The sequence below is a fragment of the Panthera onca genome, chromosome A2 (assembly GCF_046562875.1).
Source record: "Panthera onca isolate mPanOnc1 chromosome A2, mPanOnc1 haplotype 2, whole genome shotgun sequence".
Classification (NCBI taxonomy): Eukaryota; Metazoa; Chordata; class Mammalia; order Carnivora; family Felidae; genus Panthera; species Panthera onca.
The window spans coordinates 10,870,382-10,895,748 of NC_138340.1; the positions used below are offsets into that span (position 1 = coordinate 10,870,382).

General features: G+C 42.6%; 2 protein-coding genes across 2 annotated transcripts; one reads left to right on the forward strand and one right to left on the reverse strand.

Moving 5' to 3' along the window:
- The first annotated feature begins 11,407 nt into the window (after window positions 1–11,407).
- Window positions 11,408–12,429, forward strand: LOC145712993 (olfactory receptor 7A5-like). Its single transcript, XM_081790820.1, has one exon. It carries the CDS (start codon window positions 11,497–11,499, stop codon window positions 12,427–12,429), a length of 933 nt encoding a protein of 310 aa, XP_081646946.1. The 5' UTR covers window positions 11,408–11,496.
- Window positions 12,430–21,245: 8,816 nt separating this feature from the next.
- Window positions 21,246–22,277, reverse strand: LOC144614155 (olfactory receptor-like protein OLF4). The gene has a single exon (XM_078436680.2). The coding sequence runs from the start codon at window positions 22,275–22,277 to the stop codon at window positions 21,246–21,248; it is 1,032 nt and encodes a 343-aa protein (XP_078292806.2).
- Window positions 22,278–25,367: the final 3,090 nt, after the last annotated feature.

Here is a 25,367-nt window from a genome sequence, read left to right on the forward strand (position 1 = left end):
GGAAAACCTGATTCACTCATGTGGCAGTCTCTAGTTTATAAAGCACTTTCTGAAGAGGTACTTCATGACTGGGTGTAGCTGAGGGCTTATCTGGTGATTGTGGAACACATCTGACGATATGTTTATTCAACATGGTTGTGTTCAAAACGGACCCAGGGAAAATATGTCATTTCAGTCCCTTGGGTTAAACATGCCCTTATGCTTTGTCAGCGGTCTCTTGGTTTTATTCTGTTACTCAGCTCAGGGTCCAGAAATACTACCATAGTCACTGGGAAAACCCAATTAGCTAATCTAGATCTCCTAGTGGAGTGTACTTTGAAAGGCAAATTTGAATACATAGATCGACTTGATATGTTCTTCGTATCGGCCTGACCATAAATATGAGGAGGCAAACTTTGAAACACTCATTTTGTGACACACAAAATATTTCTCTCATTTTTTAAAAAATCACAGTTCGTGCTATGCACCTATTTATTAAAGCATGGAAGATGGTGTTCACCACTGAGGGAGTTTGTTCATCGAGGCGCAGGATTGCTTAGTGTCTTCTACATTTTATCACTGAATTATTTTCCTGTTTCTGCTTGAAAACTTCTAATGCGATCCGCTTATGTAATTCTTTCCGTTGTTACACGAAATAGCTTCCTTTTCCTGATATATGTCACAAGTCCCACGGGATGGCGAATGCACAGTATCAGCAACATGTATATAATACGTCCTTTCTGCTGTGAAATCTCTTCCACCTGCTTGACCAGAGGACGCTTCACCCAAGAACTGCATGTCCTGCCAGTCATGTGGGTCAGGGTTACCAGTTCCTCTGCACAAATGGGTATGTCCTTCAGAGTCTCCAGGCTGATGAGTAACCCTATTCAATCTGCTGCATAAATCCTTCTTTGCTCTAAAAAAAAATAATAACATGTGAAAGGGACTGGAGATTAGGTTGTGGGCATATCTGATAGTGCCTTAATCTTACTCTAAAGGGTATTATTAATAATACCCTAATACCCTGATTAATAATCAGGGTATTATTTTGGTCACTTATAAAAACAATAAACACAGATTTCACACAGCCTGAAGAATGAGCAAATACATGATCCTTTCATAATTACAGGCACACAAGGACAGTATTTGGTGCAGAAGCCTTCACGCTACCCACACTTATCTCTAACACAGGATCGTCTTCTTGCTAATCAAACAGTGGTCCTCAGACTCAGACCTGCACTTCAGCATCACCCAGGAGCTTGGAGAAATGCAGAATCTCTAAGATTTTGCACTGGTAGTGGGATCTGTGTGGATTCACGGGCACAGTGAAGTTGGAGACATGCTGGTCTAGGTGTGTTTCTCACCGTTTATGGTGAGACATTGGTGGCAGGGTAACAGTATTTTGGGGGTGCTTTCCTGTCACGACCGGTGCAACAAACACCAAGGTCAGAGTCCTGAGGGTAGGGGAATGCAAGAAAAAAGAGAGAAGAGAAAGTTTGGGAACAGGAGGGTCCCCTGGGCTGATGGCCCAAGTGACGGCTTTATTGTTGCTGTACACAGTCTTTTATATCCAGACTCTTATGGGTCAGGCCATTCTAAGAATAAACAGGTTTCACATAATCGGTGCCCACCAAAACATTTAGTTCTGTGTTTCTTTTGCATTTTCTAGACGGATCACAACAAGACCTTGTTGATTAGATTGCTAGCAAAACACAATTCCCATGTTTGTTTCTATCTGACTCGGGTAGAAAAAGGGAGGTAGCATTACTGCCAACACCTGCAGACCACAGGCTTCAGGAATTAACTTTCTCAGCCTTGACAAGGCTTTCATATGCCCTTGAGAGTGGGGGAATGGGAGGGGGAACCACCGGGTTGGCTTGAGTCAACAGGGAACGTTGCTCGACCCGGTCTCAGCCTGGCACCGGGGCCCGGTCTCCCACATGAATGGGAGGGGGAAACACCGGGTTGGCTTGAGTCAACAGGGAACATTGCTCGACCCGGTCTCAGCCTGGCACCGGGGCCTGGCCCCCCACACTTTCCTGTGGACTGTAGGTGTTTGACAGGTTCCCTTCAGACTTTGACAGATGTCCCAGGGGAAAATTCATTTCTGGCTGAGAACCACAACCCCAAGTTTGAGAACTGGAAGCATCCTGACAGAATCAAACTCAAGGGACACCATATACTCAGATATTAAATTTGGACAGATGACAAGACACGACCAAGCACCATTTATACATCGTAAAATGTAGTTCATAATCTCAGGGATAAGATTTTATAAAGATTAAATCCAAACTCCCTGTGAGATGTTAAGCTCACATTGTAGTACATAACTAGATCTCAATACATCTGTTAAATTTAAGGACGATTTTATAACAAGGGACCAAATGACAGCTTTTAACGTCTTATAAAACAAGTGACAGAAAAAGTGTCTTGAAGCCAATCTCTGTGGCACCCAAGTTTTATTATCAGAAGTCATTTCTCTGCTTTATTATTTTTTCTTTTTTTTAATATATGAAATTTATTGTCAAAGTGGTTTCCATACAACACCCAGTGCTCATCCCAACAAGTGCCCTCCTCCCTGCCCATCACCCACTTTCCCCTCTCCCCCACCCCCCACCTACCCTCGGTTTGCTCTCAGTCCTCAAGAGTCTCTTATGTTTGCCTCCCTCCCTCTAACTCTCGTTTCCCCTTCCCCTCCCCCATGCTCTTCTCTTAAGTTTCTCAAGATCCACCTATGAGTGAAAACATACGGTATCTGTCTCTGCCTGACTTCTTTCACTTAGCATAACACTCTCTAGTTCCATCACGTTGCTGCAAATGGCAGGATTTCATTCTTCCTCATTGCCAAGTAGGATTGCATTGTGTATATAAACCACAACTTCTTGATCCTTTCATCAGTTGATGGACATTTGGGCTCTTTACATAATTTGGCTGTTGCTGAAAGCGCTGCTCTAAACGTTGGGGTGCACGTGCCCCTGTGCATCAGCACTCTTGTGTCCTTGGGTAGATTCCTAGTGGCGCTCTTGATAAGAACAGTAGACACTGGGTTACCTCGTGGGCTCAGTGGGTTCATCTTCCGTGTCTTGATTGCGGCTTAGGACATGACCCCATGGTCTGGAACTGATCCCCCAGATTGCTTCTGCAGTGAGCATGGAGACTGCTTGGGATTCTCTCTCTCCCTCTTTCTCTGACTCTCTCTCTAAAATAAATAAATAAACATTTAAAAAGCTTCTCTTTGTCCCTCTCTCCCTCCCTTCCTCTCCCCAACTCATGCTCTCTCTCTCCCTCTCTCTCAAAAACAAACAAAGAGACAGACAGACAGCACTGGAAGTGCTACATCTGGGTCCCTAGGACAGGCAATGCTTGGAAGGCAATGAGGACTAATCCCGGAGGGTTCCTAGGTCTTAGACTTGGAGGAAAGTGTGTCTCGGCCAAGATAAGGTGCCACAAGATTTACACATCAGGAAGGGGACAAGTTCAGGGAAAAGGGGAGGAAAAAAAGAACTGCATTCACTTGGTCTCTGACCTAGTCTTTTGGGAACCGAGATTCATTAGGAAAAAATACTTGTGTCCAGAGCAGTTTTCCACTTGGGAGTATGAGATCAGAGGCTGGGGTACCAAGAGGGAAATGAGCTAATGAGCGGATACGGGGAGCTGTAAATACTCTCTGGTCTCCTGTTAGCCTAGGCAAACTTCGATGGGAAGGGACAAGGTCTCCCTTGTTCTTCCAGGCCCTAATTATGGCTGGGGCCCATGCTTTACTCCGTCCTGCTGTCTCAGCTGAGAACAGAGCTTTAGTCCCTACCATCTGCAGTCCAGGGAGGCATTCAGACTTGTCACAAGGAGACCTTGTCAGACACCCCAGCCAGGTGAGCCCAATGGCCCGGTGCACCATGGATGACAGGGTCAGAAGAATGGAAGCCAACTTCATTAACCTGTCTTCGCCTGAGAGCCAATTCAACTTAGTGCAGGACAGGTGATCGCTGTGTTCATTTGTTTGATTAAGTGATGTATTTATTCAGTGGCTGTGTCAGTTTCACAGAGTGGATGCTCACACTTTTGTTGATCTTCCATATTCTATTACTTTAACTTACTATTAAGGCAATGGCAGTTTATTTTACCACCCGGTGACTCAGGAACCACACAAGTTTCTTAGATAATTGCTCTGCCTCATCCGTTTCATTCACCACCACCCCCACTCTCTGCCTCGATGTCTGTTGAACAGACTTTTTTATGTTTGTGTAAATCACAGCAGAAACTTGCCATTCCAATATGGAGCCTCAAATTCATGTGTCCATGGGAGGCTTAAGAACTGGCATTTCTGGGAACCATTTCTATACTTTGCAGGTAAAAGATCGCTGATCTGGCCTCACTGGATTATTTGTTTTTCAGGTGTGGAGTTTGGAGTGTTCTTTATAGATTTTGGATACTAGCCCTCTGTCCGATATGTCATTTGCAAGTATCTTTTCCCATTCTGTCAGTTGCCTTTTAGCTTTGTTGATTGTTCCCTTTGCAGCACAGAAGCTTTTTATCTTCATGAGCTTCCGATAGTTAATTTTTGCTTTTAATCCCCTTGCCTTTGGAGATAGAGACACGGAATCGGAAGCAGGCTCCAGGCTCCAAGATGTCAACATAGAGCCCAATACACGATCCCAATGTGGGGCTCAAACTCATGAACCATGAGATTATGACCTGAGCTGAAGTTGGACACCCAACCAACTGAGCCACCCAAATGCCCCATCTACAAGGCATTTAACAAAGAGTTAGTATCTATTCTCTTCAACCTACTCCAAAATATTGAATAGGAAGGAAAGCTTCCAAATACATCAATCAAGCCAACATTACCCTGATGCTGGAACCAGACAACGACACCCCCAAAAAAGAAAACTATAGACCAGTATCCTTGATGAAGATAGATGCAAAAATCCTCAGGAAAATCCTAGCAAACCACACACGACAGTACATTAAAAAGATCATTCACCATGATCAGGTAGGATTTATTTCAGGGATACAAGGGTGTTTCAATATTTTGAAAATCAATGTTATACACATCAACAAAATGAAGGATAAAAATCATATGATCATCTCAATAGATGAAGAAAAATCATTTGACAAAATTCAACATTCATTCATGATAAAACCTCAGTAAAGTGGGGTTAGAGGCAACATATCTCCACATAATAAAGGCCACCTATGAAAATCCCATAGGTAGCATCATACTCAATGGTGAAAAGTCGAAAGCTTTTCCCGCAATGTCAGGAAGAAGAAAATATGTCCACTCACACTTATTCAACATAGTACTGGAGGTCCTAGCCACAGCAATCAGACAAGAAAAAGAAATAAGGGATATCCATATTGGTAAAGAAGTTAAACTGTCACTATTTGCAGATGACATGATACTATACATGGCAAATCCAAAAGAATCTACCAAAACATTCCTAGAAGTATGGATAAAGAAGATGTGGTATATATACATACAATATACAATCAAAAAGAGTGAAATCTTGCCATTCGAAAGAATGTGGATGGAACTAGAGTGTATTATGCTAAGCGAAATAAGTCAGTCAGAAAAAGACAAATATATCATTTCACTCATTTGTGGAATTTAAGAAACAAAACAGAAGAACATAAGGGAAGTGAGGGAAAATAATAACAGAAGGAGTAAAACCATAAGAGACTCTTGAATACATAGAATAGGCTGGTGGTTCCTGGAGGGGAGGTGATTCAGGGTTAGCTAAATGGGCATTTATCTAAGGAGGGCACTTATTGGAATGAGCACTGAGTGTTCTATAGAAGTGATGAATCACTGGGTTCTACTCATGAAACCAATACTACAGTGCATGTTAATTAACTTGATTTTACGTACATACATACATATAAAATTACTAGATGTATTACATTAATTCAGTAAAGTACAAGATACAAAATAAATACCCAGTAATCAGCAACGTTTCTGTACCTTAACAACGAAGCAGCTGAAAGAAAAACATTTAAAAACACCATTTACAATTGCACCAAAAAGAATAAAATATTTAGGAATCAACTTAGCCAAAAAGTGAAAGACCTATGTTCCAAAAACTATAATACACTGGTGAAAGAAATTGAAGGTAACATAAATAAATAGAAAGATATTCCATGCTCATGGATTGGAAGAATTATTCTTGTGAAAATGTCCATATTACCCAAAGCAAAGCAATCGACAGATTCATTGCAATCTCTATCAAAATACCAACAGCAGTTTTCACAAAACTAGAGCAAATAATACCAAAATTCGTATGGAACTATAGAGGATCCTGCATAGCCAAAGCAATCCTGAGAAAAAAGAACAGACCTACGAGGTTTCAAGATATACTCCAAAGCTGTAGTAATCAAGACAGTATGCTTTTGGCACAGAAATAGACACATAGGTCAGTGGGACAGAATAAAGACCCCAGAAATAAAATATGACTAAATGGGTTTAATCTATTACTTGGATGTGAATTTAAAAAAAAATTTAAAAAGGTGAGACTATGGGGAAAAGACAGTCTTTTCAATAAATGGTGCTGGGAAAACTGGGCAGATACATGTAAAACAATGAAACAGGACAACTTTCTTACACCATACACAAAAACAAAAATGGATGAAAAACCTAAATGTGAGACATGAAACTGCCCGAAAAGAACACAGGCAGTAATTTCTCTGACATCAGCTATAGCAACATTTTTCTAGACAAGTCTCCTAAGGCTAGGGAAACAAAAGTAAAGATAAACTATTGGGATTCCATCAAAATTAAAAGATTTTACACAGTAAAGGAGACAAGAAAACAAAACAAAACAAAACAAACCTGATCTATTGAATGGGAGAAGGTATTTGCAAATGATATATCTGATAAAAGGTTAATATCTAAAATACACAAAAAATTCATACAACTAAGCAACAACAAAAAAAACCCAAACCATCCACTTAAAAATTGGGCAGAGGTTCTGAATTGACACGTCTCTAAAGAAGACATCCAGATGGCCAACAGACAAATGAAGAGATTTCATCATCACTCATCATCAGGGAAATGTAAATCAAAACCACGATGAGATACCACCTCACACAGGTCAGAAGGGCTAAAATCAGAAACACAGCAAACAAGTGCTGGTGATGAAGTGGAGAAAAAGGCACCTCACACACTGCTGGTGGGAATGCAGCCACCGTGGAAAGCAGTATGGAGGGCCCTCAAAACTTGGAAATAGAACGACAACATGATCCAATAAGTCCATTACTGTTTCCAAAGAAAAGAAAAACGCCAATTTCAAAACATATATGCACCCCTATGTTTATTGCAGTATTCTTTACAACAGACAAGATATGGAAGCAACCTAAGTGTCTGTCAATAGAGGAATGGATAAGGAAAATGTGGCGTACACACACACACACACACACACACGAATATTTATCTGATGTGTCATTCACAAACATCTTCTCCCATTCTTTGGGCAGCCTTTTAATTATCTTGTTGTTTTCTTCACTGTGCAGAAGCTTTTTACTTTGGTGAAGGTCCAATAGTTCATGTTTGCTTTTGCTTCCCTTGCCTCCTGCAACACGTCTAATAAGAAGTTGCTAAATCCGAGGCCAAAGAAATGGCTACCTGTGTTCTCCTCCGGGATTTTGATGGTTTCCTGCCTCACGTTTAGGTCCTTTGTCCATTTTGAATTCATCTTTGTGTATGGTGTAAGCAAGTGATCCAGCTGACTTTGCATGTTGCTACCCAATTTTCCAGCATCATTTTTGAAGAGACCGCCTTTTTTCCATTGGATATTTTTTCCTGCTTTGGTGAAGATTGCCCGTATCATTGTGGGTCCATTTCTGGGTTCTCTACTGTGTTTCATTGATCTGTGTGTCCGTTTTTGTGCCAGTACCATACTGTCTTGATGACTACAGCTTTGTAATACACCTAGAATTACCAAATGTTTTATAAATGTCAACTTTTAGCCTGCATTAAAAATACAAAACTCCTAGTTGATTTGTCAAAAGAATTATGAATCCAAGGATTATTGTACCCATGGTTTTACAGCAAATGAACACATCTTTGCTTGGTGGAGAGGGAATAGGTATTTTCTAGACTATCAGGAGTTGTGTTCCCACCACAACCCATGTTTTAAAGAACCAAGGGTCATAGTCAACACAGGTTCCTGAGCCATAGATTTGGAAAAAAACTTTCACTCAGGTCTGTGAAAAGTTTCAATGTTAGAGCTCTGGAGCCAGGAAGTTCGAGGAGGAGTAATAAAAATCGGATATGCCTGAATTCTAACCTGTATCTTGGGAACAGAGAATCTACAGAAAAAAATTCCATGCTGCCCAGATATGTTCCCATGGGGAGACGGGCTCAGGGGTTGGAGTAATAATGGGAAACGTGTCTAAGGAGTTGGTGCAGAGAACAGATACAGCAAACATAAGGAGCTATAAATATTTCCTCTGCTGCAGATCCAGGCATGTTTAACCCGAAGCTGGAGAAGACGTGGTTTTTGCATTTGGATTCTTAAGCCTGGCTTGAATGCTTCACTCCTTCCTGTTCTGGGAATACAGCTTCACTCTCCATCATCAACCAACAGGAAGGAATTCCGACTTCCACCTGGAGACGTTCCTCTCACAGACCCCATCCAGGTGAGGCTCAGAGCTCAGCAGGTATTTCAGGAAAGGTTCAGAGAGATTGGTAGCTGAAAGCTATTTAATAGACTATTTAATAGACTATTTAATAGCCTGTGAGAATATTAAAAGGAACTACACCCACGAAGACTCATGAGGGAGAGGACTCCTTGCTTCAGAAAGAGGAGATGGGATTTTCAGGAGAGAGAAGAGGTGAAAAACTCCAAACGGACCAGGGGGTGACTCCAAGCAGAGGGAAGCAGGGGTCTAGAGGCTCTGAGACCTGAGCTGGGCCTTCCGGGGAAGCTACAACTCAGGCTCGGTGTGTGTGAGATCGAAGGGGTGAGGCGGTGTGAGTGTGAATGAAGGCAGTGGGTCGGTCAGGGGAGGCAAGCCAAGTGTTGGAAGGTATGGAATTGGGGGTTCATTCTCCAGGGGGGAGTCACTGGGAAGGGGTCAAGGTGGACAGTCGTGTAATTGCAATATTAGAAAGACCTCTTGGGTACTTGTGACTATCGGCTAGAGAGGCGCCAGCCCATGATAGGTGGAGACAGGACAAGGAACTGAAATAAGCCAGTGGATTTGGGACCCCAGAGGTGGGGAAGCGATGGGGACTTTGAGAGAAGAAAAAAAATCAGCCAAATCTCCTCGCCAGTGAGAAGCACTCATTGTCAACATAGGGAGCCGTGCTAAGCTCTGTATGGCGTATTCACTAAATCTGCCAACTACCTGAGCGGGATAGATACCTCTAGCCCTACCATTTGGGGGAAGGATATTAGCATTGACAACAGTTTGGCTGGGAAGGTGGGGGAAGAGAAGAGAGGGAAACAAACCACAGGAGATTCATAGGGGTAGAGAGCAAACTCAAGGTTGATGGAGGAGGTGGGTGGGGATGGGCTAGATGGGTGGTGGGATTAAGGAGGGCAATGGCCGCCATGAGCACTGGGTGTGGTAAGTGATGAATCACTGAATTCTGCTCCTGAGACCAATATTACGCTGTATGTTACCTGACTCGAATTTACAGGGGGGAGAAAAAGAATAGTTTGGTTGGTTCTCCAAGTCCAAATAGCAAACGTGTGGAGATCCCCAATTCAAAACCGGTTTCTGATTGTAAAAGTTTAGCATTTTATATCATTTAGAAAAGTTGTTCTTTAGCAAATAATTTTCTAAAACCCCCCACTTTTCTTGTACCCTGTGTATTTCCTTTTGTGAATTGTGGGTGTCTTCCCTTGTTATTCTGGTGGGATGTCTTGCTAACATGAAGGCATTCCTACTTTTTCTTTTGGAAAGATTGCTTTTTGCCGCTTTATTATTCTGGGCATCAAGGAGATGTACCTGGGGTTGGGGTGTCACCAGAACCAGGGACACTTTCTCGTCATCATCACCAGAGGCCACCTGAGCTCATTAGATCCTTCTCCCCACTTTTCTTGCTCTCAGTTTTCGAATTTGATTTTTGTTTCTGTAAATACTGGACACAAAATGATCACCTTAAAATCGAGACCCATATCTACATGCTCACTGGAGACTTATCTACTAGAATTTGGATGTTTTTGCAACTTATAGGAAAGACAATCTGATATTGCACAGCTTGCCTTGTATCATTGTTTGCCTAATTATTGCGACTGGAGGTGAGAATAGTCTGGTTGTGACATGGTCCAAGGAGGCTATAGAGCATGCGTGTGTGTGTGTGTGTGTGTGTGTGTGTGTGTGTGATGAGCAGTTCTCAAGACAGAGGTCCTGGAACCCATACCTCCAATACATGACCCTTAATATACAGGTGCCAGATTACTACTGACAACGAATATAAGAAGGGTGCCTATTTCTATTCAAAGATTCCTTGGAAACGAAATTAATAAAGTGCAAGGAACACCATGTGAAGGAGGGGTTCCTTGTGCCGGGAAGTTTCATCAGTGTCCGGGAGGCCACCTCATTCCTCCACATTCCCTGCCACCACCTCTCATCAGTCTTCCTCTCGCTCCTTCCCCTGGACACACTGGCTTTCTTTTGAGCCTGGGTCTTTAACACAATATGCAAACAACAAAAGGCAGGATGGTGAAGGGGAGTGGGAGACACTGGCTTCCGGTTGAGGAATTCCTTTCATGTTCAAGAAGGGGAGACTCACAGGAGTAAAAGGCCCAGCGGAGGGAATACTGTCAGTGATGCTGTCACAGGCTGTGTGGTGACAGATGGCAGCTCCAAGCCTGGTGAGCAGGGCGTGATGTTGACACTTGTCGAATCACTGTGTGGCGCCCCCCAAACTAACGTGACCTGGTGTGTCGACCACCCTCATGCTTTAAAAAATTAATTTAAAAAACCCACGTCTTTCCTCAGAGCCGTCGCACTCATAGTTCCCTCCGACGGGCACGCTCTTCCCCAGAGGACCTTGTGTCTCCTGTCTCCTCGAGGGCTCTGTTTACATGTGTGCCTGTGTGCCCGAACAACCAAGAAGAACCATGCCTCCATCCACGCTTCCCTTTACAGAGGCTTTGTTTTTCTTCACAGCACCTGTCACCCCTGATATTTTATCTGGTCTCATTTGCTTATCCCCTTTCTCCATCACTGAACCCTCCAGGCTTTTGTTTCTAGACACTTATACACTTTGCGTGAAGGTTAGTCAGTGCTCAAGGTTATTCCTCAAACGGGTGACAGAATTCCTCATTAAAAGTATAGAAAATATGAGCACTTGGGGAAAATGTTAAGTGTGGGAAGTGAATACCTATTCAGAGCTGGCATGGAGATGCTGAGCGGGGACAAGTTCCATACAAAAATGATGAATATTCACTTTTGAATGCAAAATAAGAATCGTAGAATTTCAATGATATTTGCAATGTTCATTATTGAGAAAATCAGTCATGTTATTTTTTTTTTTTTTTTTTTTTGTTCCCTGGTAGTCACCTCCAGCACATGAATCCAGGAAATGATACACAAATTTCAGAATTTTTTCTTCTGGGATTTTCAGAGGAACCAGAACTGCAGCCCCTCATATTTGGGCTTTTCCTCTCCATGTACCTGATCACTGTGTTTGGCAACCTGCTCATCCTCCGGGCCGTCAGCTCTGACTCCCACCTCCACACGCCCATGTACTTCTTCCTGGCCAACCTGTCCTTTGGTGACATCTGTGTCACCTCCACCACCGTCCCAAAGATGCTCTGGAACATCCAGACCCAGAGCAAAGTCATAACCTATGAGAACTGCATCACACAGATGTATTTTTTCCTGCTCTTTGCAGGATTAGACATCTTTCTTCTGACAGTGATGGCCTATGACCGCTTTGTGGCCATCTGTCACCCCCTACACTACATGGTCATCATGAATCCCCGGCTCTGTGGGCTGCTGGTTCTGGTGTCCTGGATCATGTGTGTCCTGAATTCCTTGTTACAAACCTTAATGGTGTTGGGGCTGTCCTTCTGTACAACCTTGGAAATCTCCCACTTTTTCTGTGAACTCAATCAGATGATCCAACTTGCCTGTTCTGACACCTCTATTAATAACTTGGTGATGTATCTTGCAGCTGTGCTGCTGGGTGGTGCTTCCCTGGCCGGGATCCTTTACTCTTACTCTAAGATAGTTTCCTCCATACGTGGGATCTCATCAGCTCAGGGCAAGTATAAGGCATTTTCCACCTGTGCATCTCACCTGTCAGTTGTCTCCTTATTTTACTGTACAGCCCTAGGAGTGTACCTCAGCTCTGCTGCTACCCAGAGCTCCCACTCAAGTGCCACAGCCTCGGTGATGTACACGGTGGTCACGCCCATGCTGAACCCCTTCATCTACAGCCTGAGGAACAAAGACATAAAGAGGGCTCTGAAAAGAATCGTTGGGGTTCCAGGGATGTAAGGGCCAATTGTCCTGGGGCTGAAGATGTGCCCATGATTGCAGGGCTCAGAGCCTCAGAGACAGGAGCTGCTATCCCTTTATCAGACTGTGGAAGTAGAATCTGATCTTTCTATTTCTTTCCTGGAATTTCCATTTGTTTGATTTCAACTTCTCTATACATTTAAGTAAATCATTTTATTAAGCTTCTGCTCTGTCTGATGTACAGTTTATCCTTTGTCCATTTTCATACGTTCCCAATGTTTTCCCCATCCTTGGGTCACAAAGGCCTAGACATTTCTGTATCTTACAATGGGAAAGTTGGATTTCTTTTTCTTCTTCTTTTCAAGATTTTATTTAAATTCATGTTAGTTAACATATAGTGTAGTATTGGTTCCAGGAGTAGAACTTAGTGATTCATCATTTACTTGCAACACCTACCACTCATTACAAGTAACCTCGTTCATGCCCATCACACATTTAACCCATCCCCCCACTCACCTCCCTCCAGCAACCTTCACTTTCTTCCCTATCATTAAGAGTCTCTTATGGTTTGCCTCCCTCTCGTTTCTATTGTATTTTTCAGAAGTTGGATTTCTTAAAAATATTTTCATTTCAAATGACTTCTATCATGCCAAGTAGATTTCCCCAAGATTTCCCAAAAGAATAATCATTCCTCATATGGAAGAAAACTACAGTTGGCCACTAAGCTCTTTACATAATTCTATTGTTCAGGAGAATACAAAACCACAGTGTTCACCTTGAGTCTGTCAATCTTTTTATATCATTACCTTAACTACTCTTCCTGAGAATGTGAACTCTAACAGTGTTCCTTAAAATGAACAGGCTAAATGTCAGGCTATTGACATCGATGTCTAAGGTAGAAAAGCCCAGGCACTCACCTATGCCTATGAACATTCCCACAGACATTTCCCTGACGAGAGCCTATGCTGTGACTGCACTGGCCCTTGGGGTACCTACTGTGATTGCAAGGCACACCTCCACAACACCCATCTGGGAACTCTAAAAACACAAGGTTCATTACTCACAAATGCTGAGGGCACATGGGATTCCCAAAGGCCATTCAAGGAGGTCTCAGAGAGGGAGAGACTTTAACAGGGAAGGAAAGAGAGCACGATGAAGGATCTGGCTCTTGGGGGGTCCATGGGGGGAGTGACTATGTTTTTCTGGGCTCATTTTTTATGGATGAATTTAAAACACGAGTGGAGTTGGAGGATGGGCCGAATGGGCCCAGGAGAGGGGGAATGGAGGTATGGAATGATAAATAATGAGAATGGAAGACACAGTGTGTGGAATATAGTCATCGATGATGTACTAGGGGTATAATGGGACAGGTGTCAGTACACCTGTGTGAGCCCCGCTTAAAGTACAGAGAAGTTGAATCACTGTATTGCAGACCTGAAACTAAGGTAACATCGTGTGTCAACTACACTCATGTAAACAGTTAAAGAAAAGGAATAGTAGAATATTATCCCCCAGTACTCAAAAATAACAACAGCAAAGACCAGACAAAAAGCCCAGTAATGGAATGTGGGCACCGAACGGGAAAAGCGGGGTCACTCACAGTTGTTACCTAGATTACCAGGGCTTTCTGATGGGGGGATTTGTGGGAGGGGGGGCCTGCATGTTTGTATAGTAACTGAATCATACACCTGCCAATGTGTTAATATGAATGGTGTTCTTTGAAATGGATGCCTCAGAAATCAAAAGCCTAATGTCAGGCAATTACTGTACAAACAGGCTTCTGTGTCTCATAACTGGACTCTGTTGTTGTTGTTGTTTTTCTGTTATTCAACCCAGCATCCAGGGGCCTATCATAGCCACTGGCAAAAACTGATGAGCAAATCTGTACCTCCCCGTGGAGTCAACATGGAAAGACAAATTGGAATAAACAGATTGATCTAATATGTTCTTGGTGTCAGAGGAGACCATAAACCCGAGGAGGCAAAACACCCATTGTGTTCCTATGCAAAATATTTCTTTTTCATGCGCTGCCTCTATTTATTGAAGCATGGAGGCTTTGTCCGCAGCTGAGGTGGTTTGTTCACTGAGGTACGGGGTTGCTTAGTGTCTTCTGTTTTATCTCCGAATTCACTTCCCGTTTCTTCTGAAAGCTTTGCAATGCTACCTACTACATGAGTCTTCCTACCGTCGCATGAAATAGGTTCCTTTTCCCAGTATTTGTCACAAATGATGGCAAATGAACAGTATCAGCCCCACCCATTTCGTGCCTCTGTCCCTCTCTGAAATCTCTCTCACCTGCACAACCAGAGGATGCTTCACACGAGAGCTGGGTGTCCTGCTGGCATGTGGCTCAGGGTCCCCAGTTCTTCTGCACAAACTTGCATGTCCTTCAAACTCTCCCAGTTACCCAGAAGGGAGCCCACTTGTTCGTAACGTCGTGGGAAATAAACTTGAATCGCAGAACGATCATGAGTGCTCTCCTCAACGTCAGATCATTTGCCACAAATAAAAATCAGCACATCTTCTAAGTGTCTAAGGTCCGTTCGCTTGGGTTATTGTGTCAGTCAGCTACTGCTGTATAACAGGCAGTACTTGTCAAATGAGGTATCATAATACCTTTACAATCAAATGGAATCATGTGCGTGGGAGCGTTTCTGATCTCTGCTGGGCTCCTCGTGGGTCTGGGGTCAGGTGTGAATCTCTACATTGTGTTTCTCAGGCTCATGCGTGGTGTTGAGCTTGGCTGTAGTGCTCCTCTGTCTTCAACCAATTTATGGTCAGATACAGTTCCCGTATGGAGGTTAATCTTTTCTTTATGGAAACAAACTGCTTTATTATGTGAATTACTTAAATGTAATTCCATCGTTCATAAATCCATATTAACATTTGGCGTCCTTCCCCATTAGAAGTGCGATCTCCCAGCTCTCTTAAGTGAGAATCAGCTACTTGTTCTCTAGATCCTAACCTTAGCCATGCCCCATTCGATTTTTTTCCACTGAATTAAATCATCGGAGTGTAATTACACACTATAACCTGCATTATGTAAAGTGTGCGCTTTGGTGAATTAAAGGAGCCACACGCAAATGAACAGGAGATATTTCGAGTTTCTATTTGTGTATATTGTAATACTGTCACATAAGCTTTAACTGCTTTGCTGGAGAGTTTCTTTTCTAAGTTTATTTATTTTGAGAGAGAGAGAGAGAAGGAGAGAGAGAGAGAGAGAGAGATGGGGGAGGGGCAGAGATGGGGAGAATCCCAAGCAGGCTCCACAGTGTCAGCCCTGATGCAGGGCTCAGTGCCGTAATGTTAGGTAACTTCTAAACATTCAAGCATCCTGAGATTTTGCTGAGTTCATGTGTCAGCTCTAGCAGTTTTTTGGTGGAGTCTTTCGAGTTTTCCATGTAGAGTATCAGGTCATCTGCAAAATGTGAAAGTTTGACTTCTTTGCCAATTTGGATGCCTTTATTTCATTTTGTTGTCTGATTGCTGAGGCTAGGACTCCCAACACTATGTTACACAGCAGCGGTGAGAGTGGACATCCCTGTCATGCTGCTGATCTTAGGGGGAAAGCTCTCAGTCTTTTCCCATGGAGGGTGATAGTAGCTGTGGGCCTTTTTTTGTACGGCTTTTATGGTGTTAAGGTATGTTCCTTCTATCCCGACTTTCTTGAGGATTTTTATCAAGAAAGATTCTGTATTCTGGTGAATGCTTTTTCTGCATCCACTGACAGGATCATATGGTTCTTGTCCTTTCTTCTATTAATGTGATGTATCACATCGATTTGCAAACATTGAACCAGACTTGCAGCTCAGGAATGAATCCCATGTGATCATGGTGAATAATTCTTTGGATACACTGTTGGATTCAATTTGCTCGTATCTTGTTAAGAATTTTTGCAGGATATAAAATCAATGTACAGAAATCGGTTGCATTTCTATACAGCAATAATGAAGCAACAGAAAGAGAAATCAAGGAATTGATCCCATATACATAGACCTGGAGGAAACTGTAACTCACAGTGGTGCTGTGAGTTGACTCATCAGGAAGGGGTCACATTCATGGAAAAGGAAGAACAAAAAACCTAACTGGAGTTACTACTTCCAAACTGGTCTCTTGGGATCAGAGAGTCATTAGAGGAATGTCCTTTGTGTGCCAAAGGGTTGTCCACTTGGGAGCCATGCTGGAGTAAGAAGAGAGACATGTACCTAACGAGCAGATACAGGCTGCCGAAAATACCTCCTAGTCTCCTGTCTGTCAGTGTGTGCAACCTTAGACAGGAGTGGGTGTGGTTTTCGTCTGTTTGTTCTGAGTACTAATAATGGCTGGGGGCTGATGCGTCTCTGACCTTCCTGCTTTCTCCATTGAGGAGAAAATGATCTATAATCTAGCATCCAGGGAGGAATTCAGCATCCAGGGAGGGATTCAGACTTCCACAAGGAGACCTTCCTGTCAGACAACTCAGCCTGGTCCATGGCTGAGAGGGTCAGAGAGAGTGGAAGTCGAGAACATTAATCTGTCATCTCCTGAGGGCCAATCCAATTTCGCCCAGAGCATATCGCTGTGTCTGTGTGTTTGCTCGCTTAATTAAGTTATAATGTATTTCTTCAGTGCTAATGTCAGTTTCACTGAATGACTGCCTTGAAGATGTTTCTTATTCTGTACCATTCAATTGCTATTATGGCCATGCTAGAAAACATATGTTGAGATTCTTAAATTCAATGTGTGTTTCTAATGGAGTATAATTTTGTCCCCCAGGGGACATTGATCAATGTCTGGAGACACTTTGTCTGTCATGCTGGAGAGGTCACGCACAGAGGTCAGGGATGCTGTGAACATCTTACAGGGCACAGGACGCTCCCCATCACAGGGCAGGCTCTGGGCAGGATGGGTGCAGAGACTGGGAAACTCCTGGTGAAAGAATGTCAGTATCTGTAATACAGTCACTTTCAGGTTCTGCCTTCAACCTTGTAACACTTACTCTTATGCCAACAAATTCAGAATAACCCTTTGGCTCCTATTTGAAAGTTTCAAGCACAAACAGTGTAACAGTCCTGTAAGTTTTTTTCCAGGCTGCTGGGTGAAAGAGACAGTTCTTGTTATTTTCCTAAACCATCCCTCAGTTCAGCCAAGGTCATATGTTTGTTGACCATTCTGATTGGTTTTATTATTATTATATTATATTATATTATATTATATTTATATTATAAAACATTATCAACATTTCAAACGATTTCCTGAGATCATTGTTTCTCAATTGATTTTTGCAACATATTTTGATCATAAAAATTTTTAATTTTATTTAAATAAATCTATCTTCCTACTTCTGAGATTATGGCTTTATTTAGTGGTTTTGCTCACCTGTGAATGTTATATGTAGTTTCCTTGATGTTCTGCTATATTGTATGGTTACATTTACACTGAGGTCATAATCCCTCTGATATTGGTAACGTGTCTGCGGGAGAGGACCAGTTTCATATTCTTCCAGACAGATATCCACTGATGCCAGTATTAGTTTAGACATCCCTTTATTCTAGATGTTATTTAGCAATTCAACCTTTTCCAATGAAATGAAATACAACCTTGCCATATGGTCAATGTCCTTATACTTTGAGACCTAATTTCTGAGTCATCCCACAAATACAAACCGAGCATTGTAGGAACATTATATATTACATTTTTTTTGCGTGTAGGCCATTGACAATTTAATTATGAATCCATGTTGATATCATTAACAATTTCTTTTTTATAGCCAATTTCAGTTAGCTTTTAGTTTTCACATAATTTTGCTGTGGACAGTTGTTTGGAAACTAGTCATTTTAACCTGGTTTCATTATCCCTTATTTTTAAAATTCTATAATTTTTCATATCCTTGGGGTTTTCATACTAACCATATATTCACATACATTTGTGGCAAAAACAAAAGTGAACAAAGAAGGTGAAATCCCTTCACCAGCGTATGTTTCTGTGTAGCACCAAGGACAGAGAACAATAATATAAATATACGGATGGCATCATGCGGTCAAGCATAATCATGTGAAACAAGTTATTTGGTACAAAAGTGGACTGTCGTGATGTCGGGAGCATTTACAGAGCATGGTCTGGGGAAGCCTCTGTCCACTGGCTGACATACAGAATGAGGATTCGAGGTACCCCTTGGGTTTGTGAAAAAGAGACCAATACCCAGAGTCCAAGAGTATCAATGAGAGGACGTCACATAGGGAAGGGAGACGAGCGCCTGGGTGGCTCAGTGGGTTAAGAGACCTCTTCTTGCTTTCGGCTCAGCTCAGATCTCACCGTTCGTGAGATCCAGCCCCATGTTGGGCTCTGTGCCCACAGCATGGAGGCTGCTTGGGACTCTCTCTGTCCCTCCCCTGCTTTGTGCTCTCTCTCTCTCACCCTCCCTCTCCTGCTTGTGCTCCCTCTCTCTCAAAGAAATAAACATTAAAAAGCGAAAGGGATAACAGGGCCGCCCTCACCTGCTGTCAGCCCCCATGAAGACGAATTGCCCAAGTAATGATGCAAGAGGCACGTGAAAGCGAAGTCTTCCGTGGTTGACCTTGTAACTGCGCACCTGGCAGCCAATCACGTGCGCTTCCTTTTGTGAAGTGTTGGCTTATCCCCTTGCTCATTTTTTCCCTTGGCCCCACCATATGTAAGGTGTTTGACATTAGGAAGATATCGGCACTTTCGTCTTTGGGGGGAGGTAATGTGTTCTCACATGGTTTTTGCTGGGCATCAGGGGAGGCGGTCGTGTGCAAAGCTGTCAGAAGCAAGGAGGTTACTACTGTTCGTCACAGTCCCTCGGGGACCCTCTGAGCTTCTTGGATCCTTGAATTTCAATAAATAAAATTTAAAAAGTTGGGGTACTAACCTTTGGCTGTGTAACAGTTTAGCAGAAACAATTAGGAATTTCATTATTAGATCACAACTTAAGAGTCATCATTTACTCCCTCATGATGAAGTATTTACTATAAGAGATACATTTCGATTTTCTGCAGCATAGACTAGCTTAGCACACTAAAGGGATTCTATGATTTAATTTTGACAAAAGTACAATCTATGAGGTAGTACTTTCATGAGCTGTATTTGCTATTGTAGAAATGGGCTCAGAGGAATTCAATGTTCTGCTCAAAGGCCAAACCAATCAGCATATAATCTTCATTGCAATGATGTCGGGATGTTTCCGGTTCTGAAACTCTGGGAAGTGGTTCCCAACCAGAGCTGCTCTTGGGATTTCTGTCCATGTCTGAAGAGGTGCTTCTGAATACCTTCAGCTGCAGGACAGCACCCGACAAAAATAGTTATGCAGCTCCAAGGGTCAATGGCGAGAAGGTGAGGAAACCTGTTCCACACTAAGGTTTCTCCACTGTGCACACAATTCACCAGGGACTGTAGTTGAAGTGCAAATTCCTCAGGTCTCCAGGGGCCCCGAGGACACTGCTTCTCTAACAAGCTCCCTGGTGGTGTTGATGCTGCGGGTCCTGGATGTGGAGAACAGACTGACAGCAAAGCTGTGGTCCCTCATTAGGAGAAATTTAAGTTAGAATTAAAGTTGTTAAGATGGCAATACTACCCCAAAGATCTACAGATTCAATGATAATTTGAAAATAACAAAAATGGGGTATGCTTGGAAAACATTTTTAAAACCATCCTAAAATTAAATAAAAAATCTTCCAAGCATGAGCACAGGAGGCCATCCCATTTATTTATGTATTCTTTAATTTCTTTCAGGACCATTTTATTGTTTTTATTTATAAGTCTTTTGACAGCAATAAGTAATCAATCATTCACCCCAGCGAATAAATCCCCTTAAACACTGCCACTGCTATTCCATACTTGATAGAGAGATGTACAGCTTGAGAAGAAATGTAGAGCACAGTAATAAAAAGGAGAATTTAAATTTGCTTTATCATAGTTGAGGTCATCTTTGACTCCAAGGCCGTATTAAGTCATTCTACTTTTTTGAATTTCTGTTTCCGTGTAGACTCCACTGGTAGACAAGTTTTTGATAATCAGTTTTGCCAGTGACTAATGTAAGCACTGGGGACATAGAGCCTGAGAAAAGAACAGAATCCTAATTCGGAGAAAAAAGCTAATGGCCCATTATGAAACACACTGGTTTGTTCATCAGGAAAAACAGTTAAGGCAGTGATAAACTAAGGAATGACAGACTCAAAATGAAAAACTGTGGTCTCAGAGTTAGAATAGAATAGAATAGAATAGAATAGAATAGAATAGAAATGGGCTATTTGCCAAATTGAATTTATTCCAACAGAGAGGTAACAAATCACTATTCTTTTAGTAAAACTAAAAACATTATTCTGTGGAGTGATTCTGTCATTGGTGAAGAAGTTACTCTTTTTTCTTTAAAAATTTTTTAAAATATATTTTTTTTATTTTTTAAGGGAGAGAGACAGAGGCAAAACATGAGTGGGGGGGAGGGCAGAGACAAAGGGAGAGACACAAATCTGAAACAGGCTCCAGGCTCTGAGCTATCAGCACAGAGCCCAATGCGGGGCTCGAACTCAGGCACCAGGAACCTGAGCCGAAGTCAGATGCTTAACCAACTGAGCCACCCAGGTGCCCCTGTGAAGAAATTATTCTTAAGGAATCCAGGCAGTTCCATGAGACAAATGAGAACTCCTAATTTTCTCATATCACAGCTTGCGAATCAATTTAGAAATAAAAGAAGAAGATGAAGGGAAAAAGGTTGGATCACAGAGAGGGAAAAACTTAATACAATGAGGAACTAAATTGTACTGAGTGGTTGAAAAAATAAAAATTCCAGGAAATAAACGAGAGAAACAAACTCTATGTCTACAATCTACTTAAAAAAACACACACAATTTCTGACGCTAAGACTTTGAGGCTTGCAATCCTGGGAAATTCTTCAACCGCAGGACAATTGGACCTTTTCTAACTGCCATTGCAGAGAATCTCCTCAGAGCCCCCTTTATGTCTTTGTTCCTCAGGCTGTAGATGAAGGGGTTCAGCATGGGCGTGACCACCGTGTACATCACCGAGGCTGTGGCACTTGTGTGGGAGCCCTGGGTAGCAGCAGAGCTGAGGTACACTCCTAGGCTCGTACAATAAAATAAGGAGACAACCGAGAGGTGAGACGCACAGGTGGAAAATGCTTTGTATTTGCCCTGAGCTGAGGAGATCCCACGTATGGAGGAAACTATCTTGGAGTAAGAGTAAATTATTCCAACGAAAGGACCACCACCCACTAGGATAGCTGCAAAATACATCACCAAGTTATTAAGAAAGGTGTCAGAACAGGCAAGTTGGATCATCTGATTGAGTTCACAGGAAAAATGTGGGATTTCCAAGCCTGTCCAGAAGGACAGCCGCAACACCATTGAAGTTTGCAACAAGGAATGCAGGACAGTCGTGATCCAGGACACCAGGACCAGCAGTGCACAGAGCCGGGGGCTCATGATGACCGTGTATTGCAGGGGGTGACAGATGGCCACAAACCTGTCATAGGCCATAATGGCCAGGAGGCAGATGTCCAATCCTGAAAAGATTATGAAAAAGTTCACCTGTGTGATGCAGTCCTCATAGGTTATGACTTTGCTCTGGGTCTGGATGTTCCAGAGCATCTTCGGGATGGCGGTGGAGGTGAAGCAGATGTCTACAAAGGACAGGTTGGCCAGGAAGAAGTACATGGGCGTGTGGAGGCGGGAGTCAGAGCTGACAGCCAGGAGGATAAGTAGGTTGCCAAACACAGTGATCAGGTACATGGAGAGGAATAGCCCAAATATGAGGGGCTGCAGTTCTGGACCCTCTGAAAATCCCAGAAGCAGAAATTCTGATATCCGTGTATCATTTCCTGGTTCCATGAGGTTGCACTGACCATGAGGAAAGACAATGGGAGACATCATTAATTTTCACCTGAACAGCATCACTCACATTGTTGCAATGCTACGATTTATATTTTGCTGTCAAGAAGTTGTAGTGAGGGTCAAACATATTCCAGGCCTTGTCTAGACAATGAGTCCGGGAAAATCAAAAGCCAGTATACTCCAGTGATGGAGAATGAACAGAAGGAAATAAAAATATCAGTAGGACATCAGAGGGTGTCAAGTGCTGTGAAGAGAACAAGAGGAGGTGTGAAGGAGAGTGTGGATACAAGTGTTATTTTGTAATTGGTGTTCAGTCAAGAACAGTGAACAAGGCGACATCTGAACGGAGACCTCAGGGAAAGGAAGGCGGGAGCCACGAGCATGTCTGGGGAAGTGTGTGTTGGCTGAGGGAATGGCCTCTGCTAAGGCCCGAGGATGATCCTACTTTGAGCTCTTTGGGTCCCAAACAGGAAGCATGTGTAGGAAGGGGAGTGAACAGGAGGAAATCAGAGACGGTGTGAGGCAATTTCAAGGAAATGGGCGCTGCTCGTTAACCCGCAAGAAAACAGAGTCGTATTTTAGACTCTACTTGCGAAGTCTCCTGTAAATTGACATCGAGCCCTCCTGAGTACTGTGTGTTGATTGAGTTCTGGCTTCTGTATTCACCTTAGAACATATTAGACCATGTACCCTTGTTCCTAGGATTAATCCCACTCCAAAAGCATGCACACACACAAATCATTGTTTCTCTGGCTGTGTTCTTACCATGACTTCTCACCCCCAGCCCCCGTGATTAAGTTTGGAGGGAGTATAACTCAAGCTGGCCAAATCCATAATCATTCCCCTAAACAATGTAAAATGTTACCTGAATTCCAATGAACAAGCGTCCCGTGAATAACATTGACAAGTCAGACTGGCATGTTCATTTTCGTTCCTGTATTTGAAGTTTTTAATGTTTATTTATTATTGAGAGAGAGAGAGACAGAGCGTGCATGGGTGAGGGGAGGAGAGAGAGGGAGACACAGAATCCGCAGCAGGCTCCAGGCTCCGAGATGTCAGCACAGAGCCCGACGCGGGGTTCGAACTCACAGACCGCGAGATCATGACCTGAGCCGAAGTCAGATGCACACCCATCAGCCTTTGATAATACACAAAATCCCATGCAGGCTCCACGCTCGGCATGGAGACTGACGCATGGTTTGATCTCATGGACCATGAGATCATGACCTGAGTCGAAACAAGAGTCAGATGCTCAACGGACTGAGCCACCCAGGCACCACTGTATTCCAATTTAGTTGGTGAAGGTTGTTTCCTAAAGGCTGGCACAGGTGGCTATCCATCTATAAGAAAATAAAGTTTCCCTAGTATGCACATTTTAACAATTCAGAGGGATTAGAGATCTTGAAGTAAATGGAAACAGTACATTTTTAGTGAACATGAATAAAAACGCAGATACAAGCCACAGGTGAGCAAAATCATTGTAATTAAGGCAGGAAAATCAGAAGTAAGAAGATGGATATATTTAGCTATATAAAATTTAAATCATTTTGGGGACATAATATCCAACCCAAGGCTATAAACGAAAATCTGTGAACTTTATTTGAAATGCTGCTATCTGTGGAATAGGCATAGACTTTATGGACATATAATAACAATAGACATGTAACAATGAACCTGGTGATCAAATATGTACATATTGGCTCAAATTCAGTAACGGTTGAAGAAAACAAGATCTCTCGAGATGACTGGGTTGAAATTTTTAAACAGGTAGAAACAAGAGATTCTCTAATTTTTCTGGGAGGAATGGGAACCACTGCGATGTTGAGAAAACAACCTGAAGACGCTACAAATGTGAAAACACAGATGTTCTTTAACTCAGAGATTCTCAGTCTCGGCACCCTTGACGTTCCGATCCAGACTGGTCTCTGTGCTGTGTGTCCTGGGCTTTGAACGTGTTTAGAGCATCCCTGGCCCTTCCTGAGCCCCCCCCCCCCCACCATGTGACACCCAAATGAGTCGTGTCCGCCTGAGGGACAGTGTTCCCTCCAGTGGAGAACCAGATTTTTCACATAACAATCTCAAAATATTTTTGCAGAATTGTCATAATAGCAATGCATCGAGAAAAGCTAGGAAAAGCTTTCGAAGTGTGAGTAGCACAGCCGTATCATGAAATATTATGCAGACATTGAAATAAAGAATCAGCCTTTCCCTAGTCGGTTGGAGACAAGTCGATGAGGTAGTTTTGAGGAGAAGGAAGAGTGGACGCAGGTAGAAGAAAAGACTACCCTAAAACCTAAAGAGCGTTTATGTCGCCCACAGCCCGCCATTCATTCATCCGTCTGGTTTTGAATGGGTACGTGCGTCTAAGATAGGAAGAGAACTTTATGAGAACTGAAAGAATAAAGACTTCCAGGAGGAGTGAAATTAGGGCAAGTTTCAAAACAACTGTGTGAAACGAAATTATGTGAGAATCTAAAAGCGACTTACAAAAGGCATAAAATGATTTAGTGGTATCGAGGTGGGCCACTGATTTCAGATCACACTTCCAAACACGTGGAAAGGAAAGAATGCGATAGAATCACCTTTATCACTGGGGAAGGGGCCGTATCTAAATGATAAATATTTTCTTATAATGACATATGGATTCAAATATGCTTATGGAGGGTAAGTTGATCTTCAGTCAAATGTAAAGAAGCCGTGGTAGTCAGAGATAACGCAACTTCCAGAAATAGACCTTTTCACAAAGGGCCAAAAGGAACTGCAGGGAATAACAGAGATGGGAAGGCACGTGGAAATGTGTATAGACAGTGATTTGTGAGCAATGTACAAAATGCCACGTATATTCCTTTTTGTTTATAGCAAGAATTTGCAAGTGAAGAGTATTAGTGACAGCTCAGTATAGGATAATGAAGTCAGGCAAATAAATAAATAAGTAAATAAGTAAATAAATAAATAAATAACAAGAGAGAACACAGTATAACCGAGTGACAGATTTGACCCCATATTACTAATGAACACAGTCCTATCTGTCTATGTCACAGTGCGTATATGTCTAGATGTACACAGTAGAACTCAATGGTAAACGGCAAAGTGGGGAAAATAACACTGAACACCCCATCCAGTTCCTTT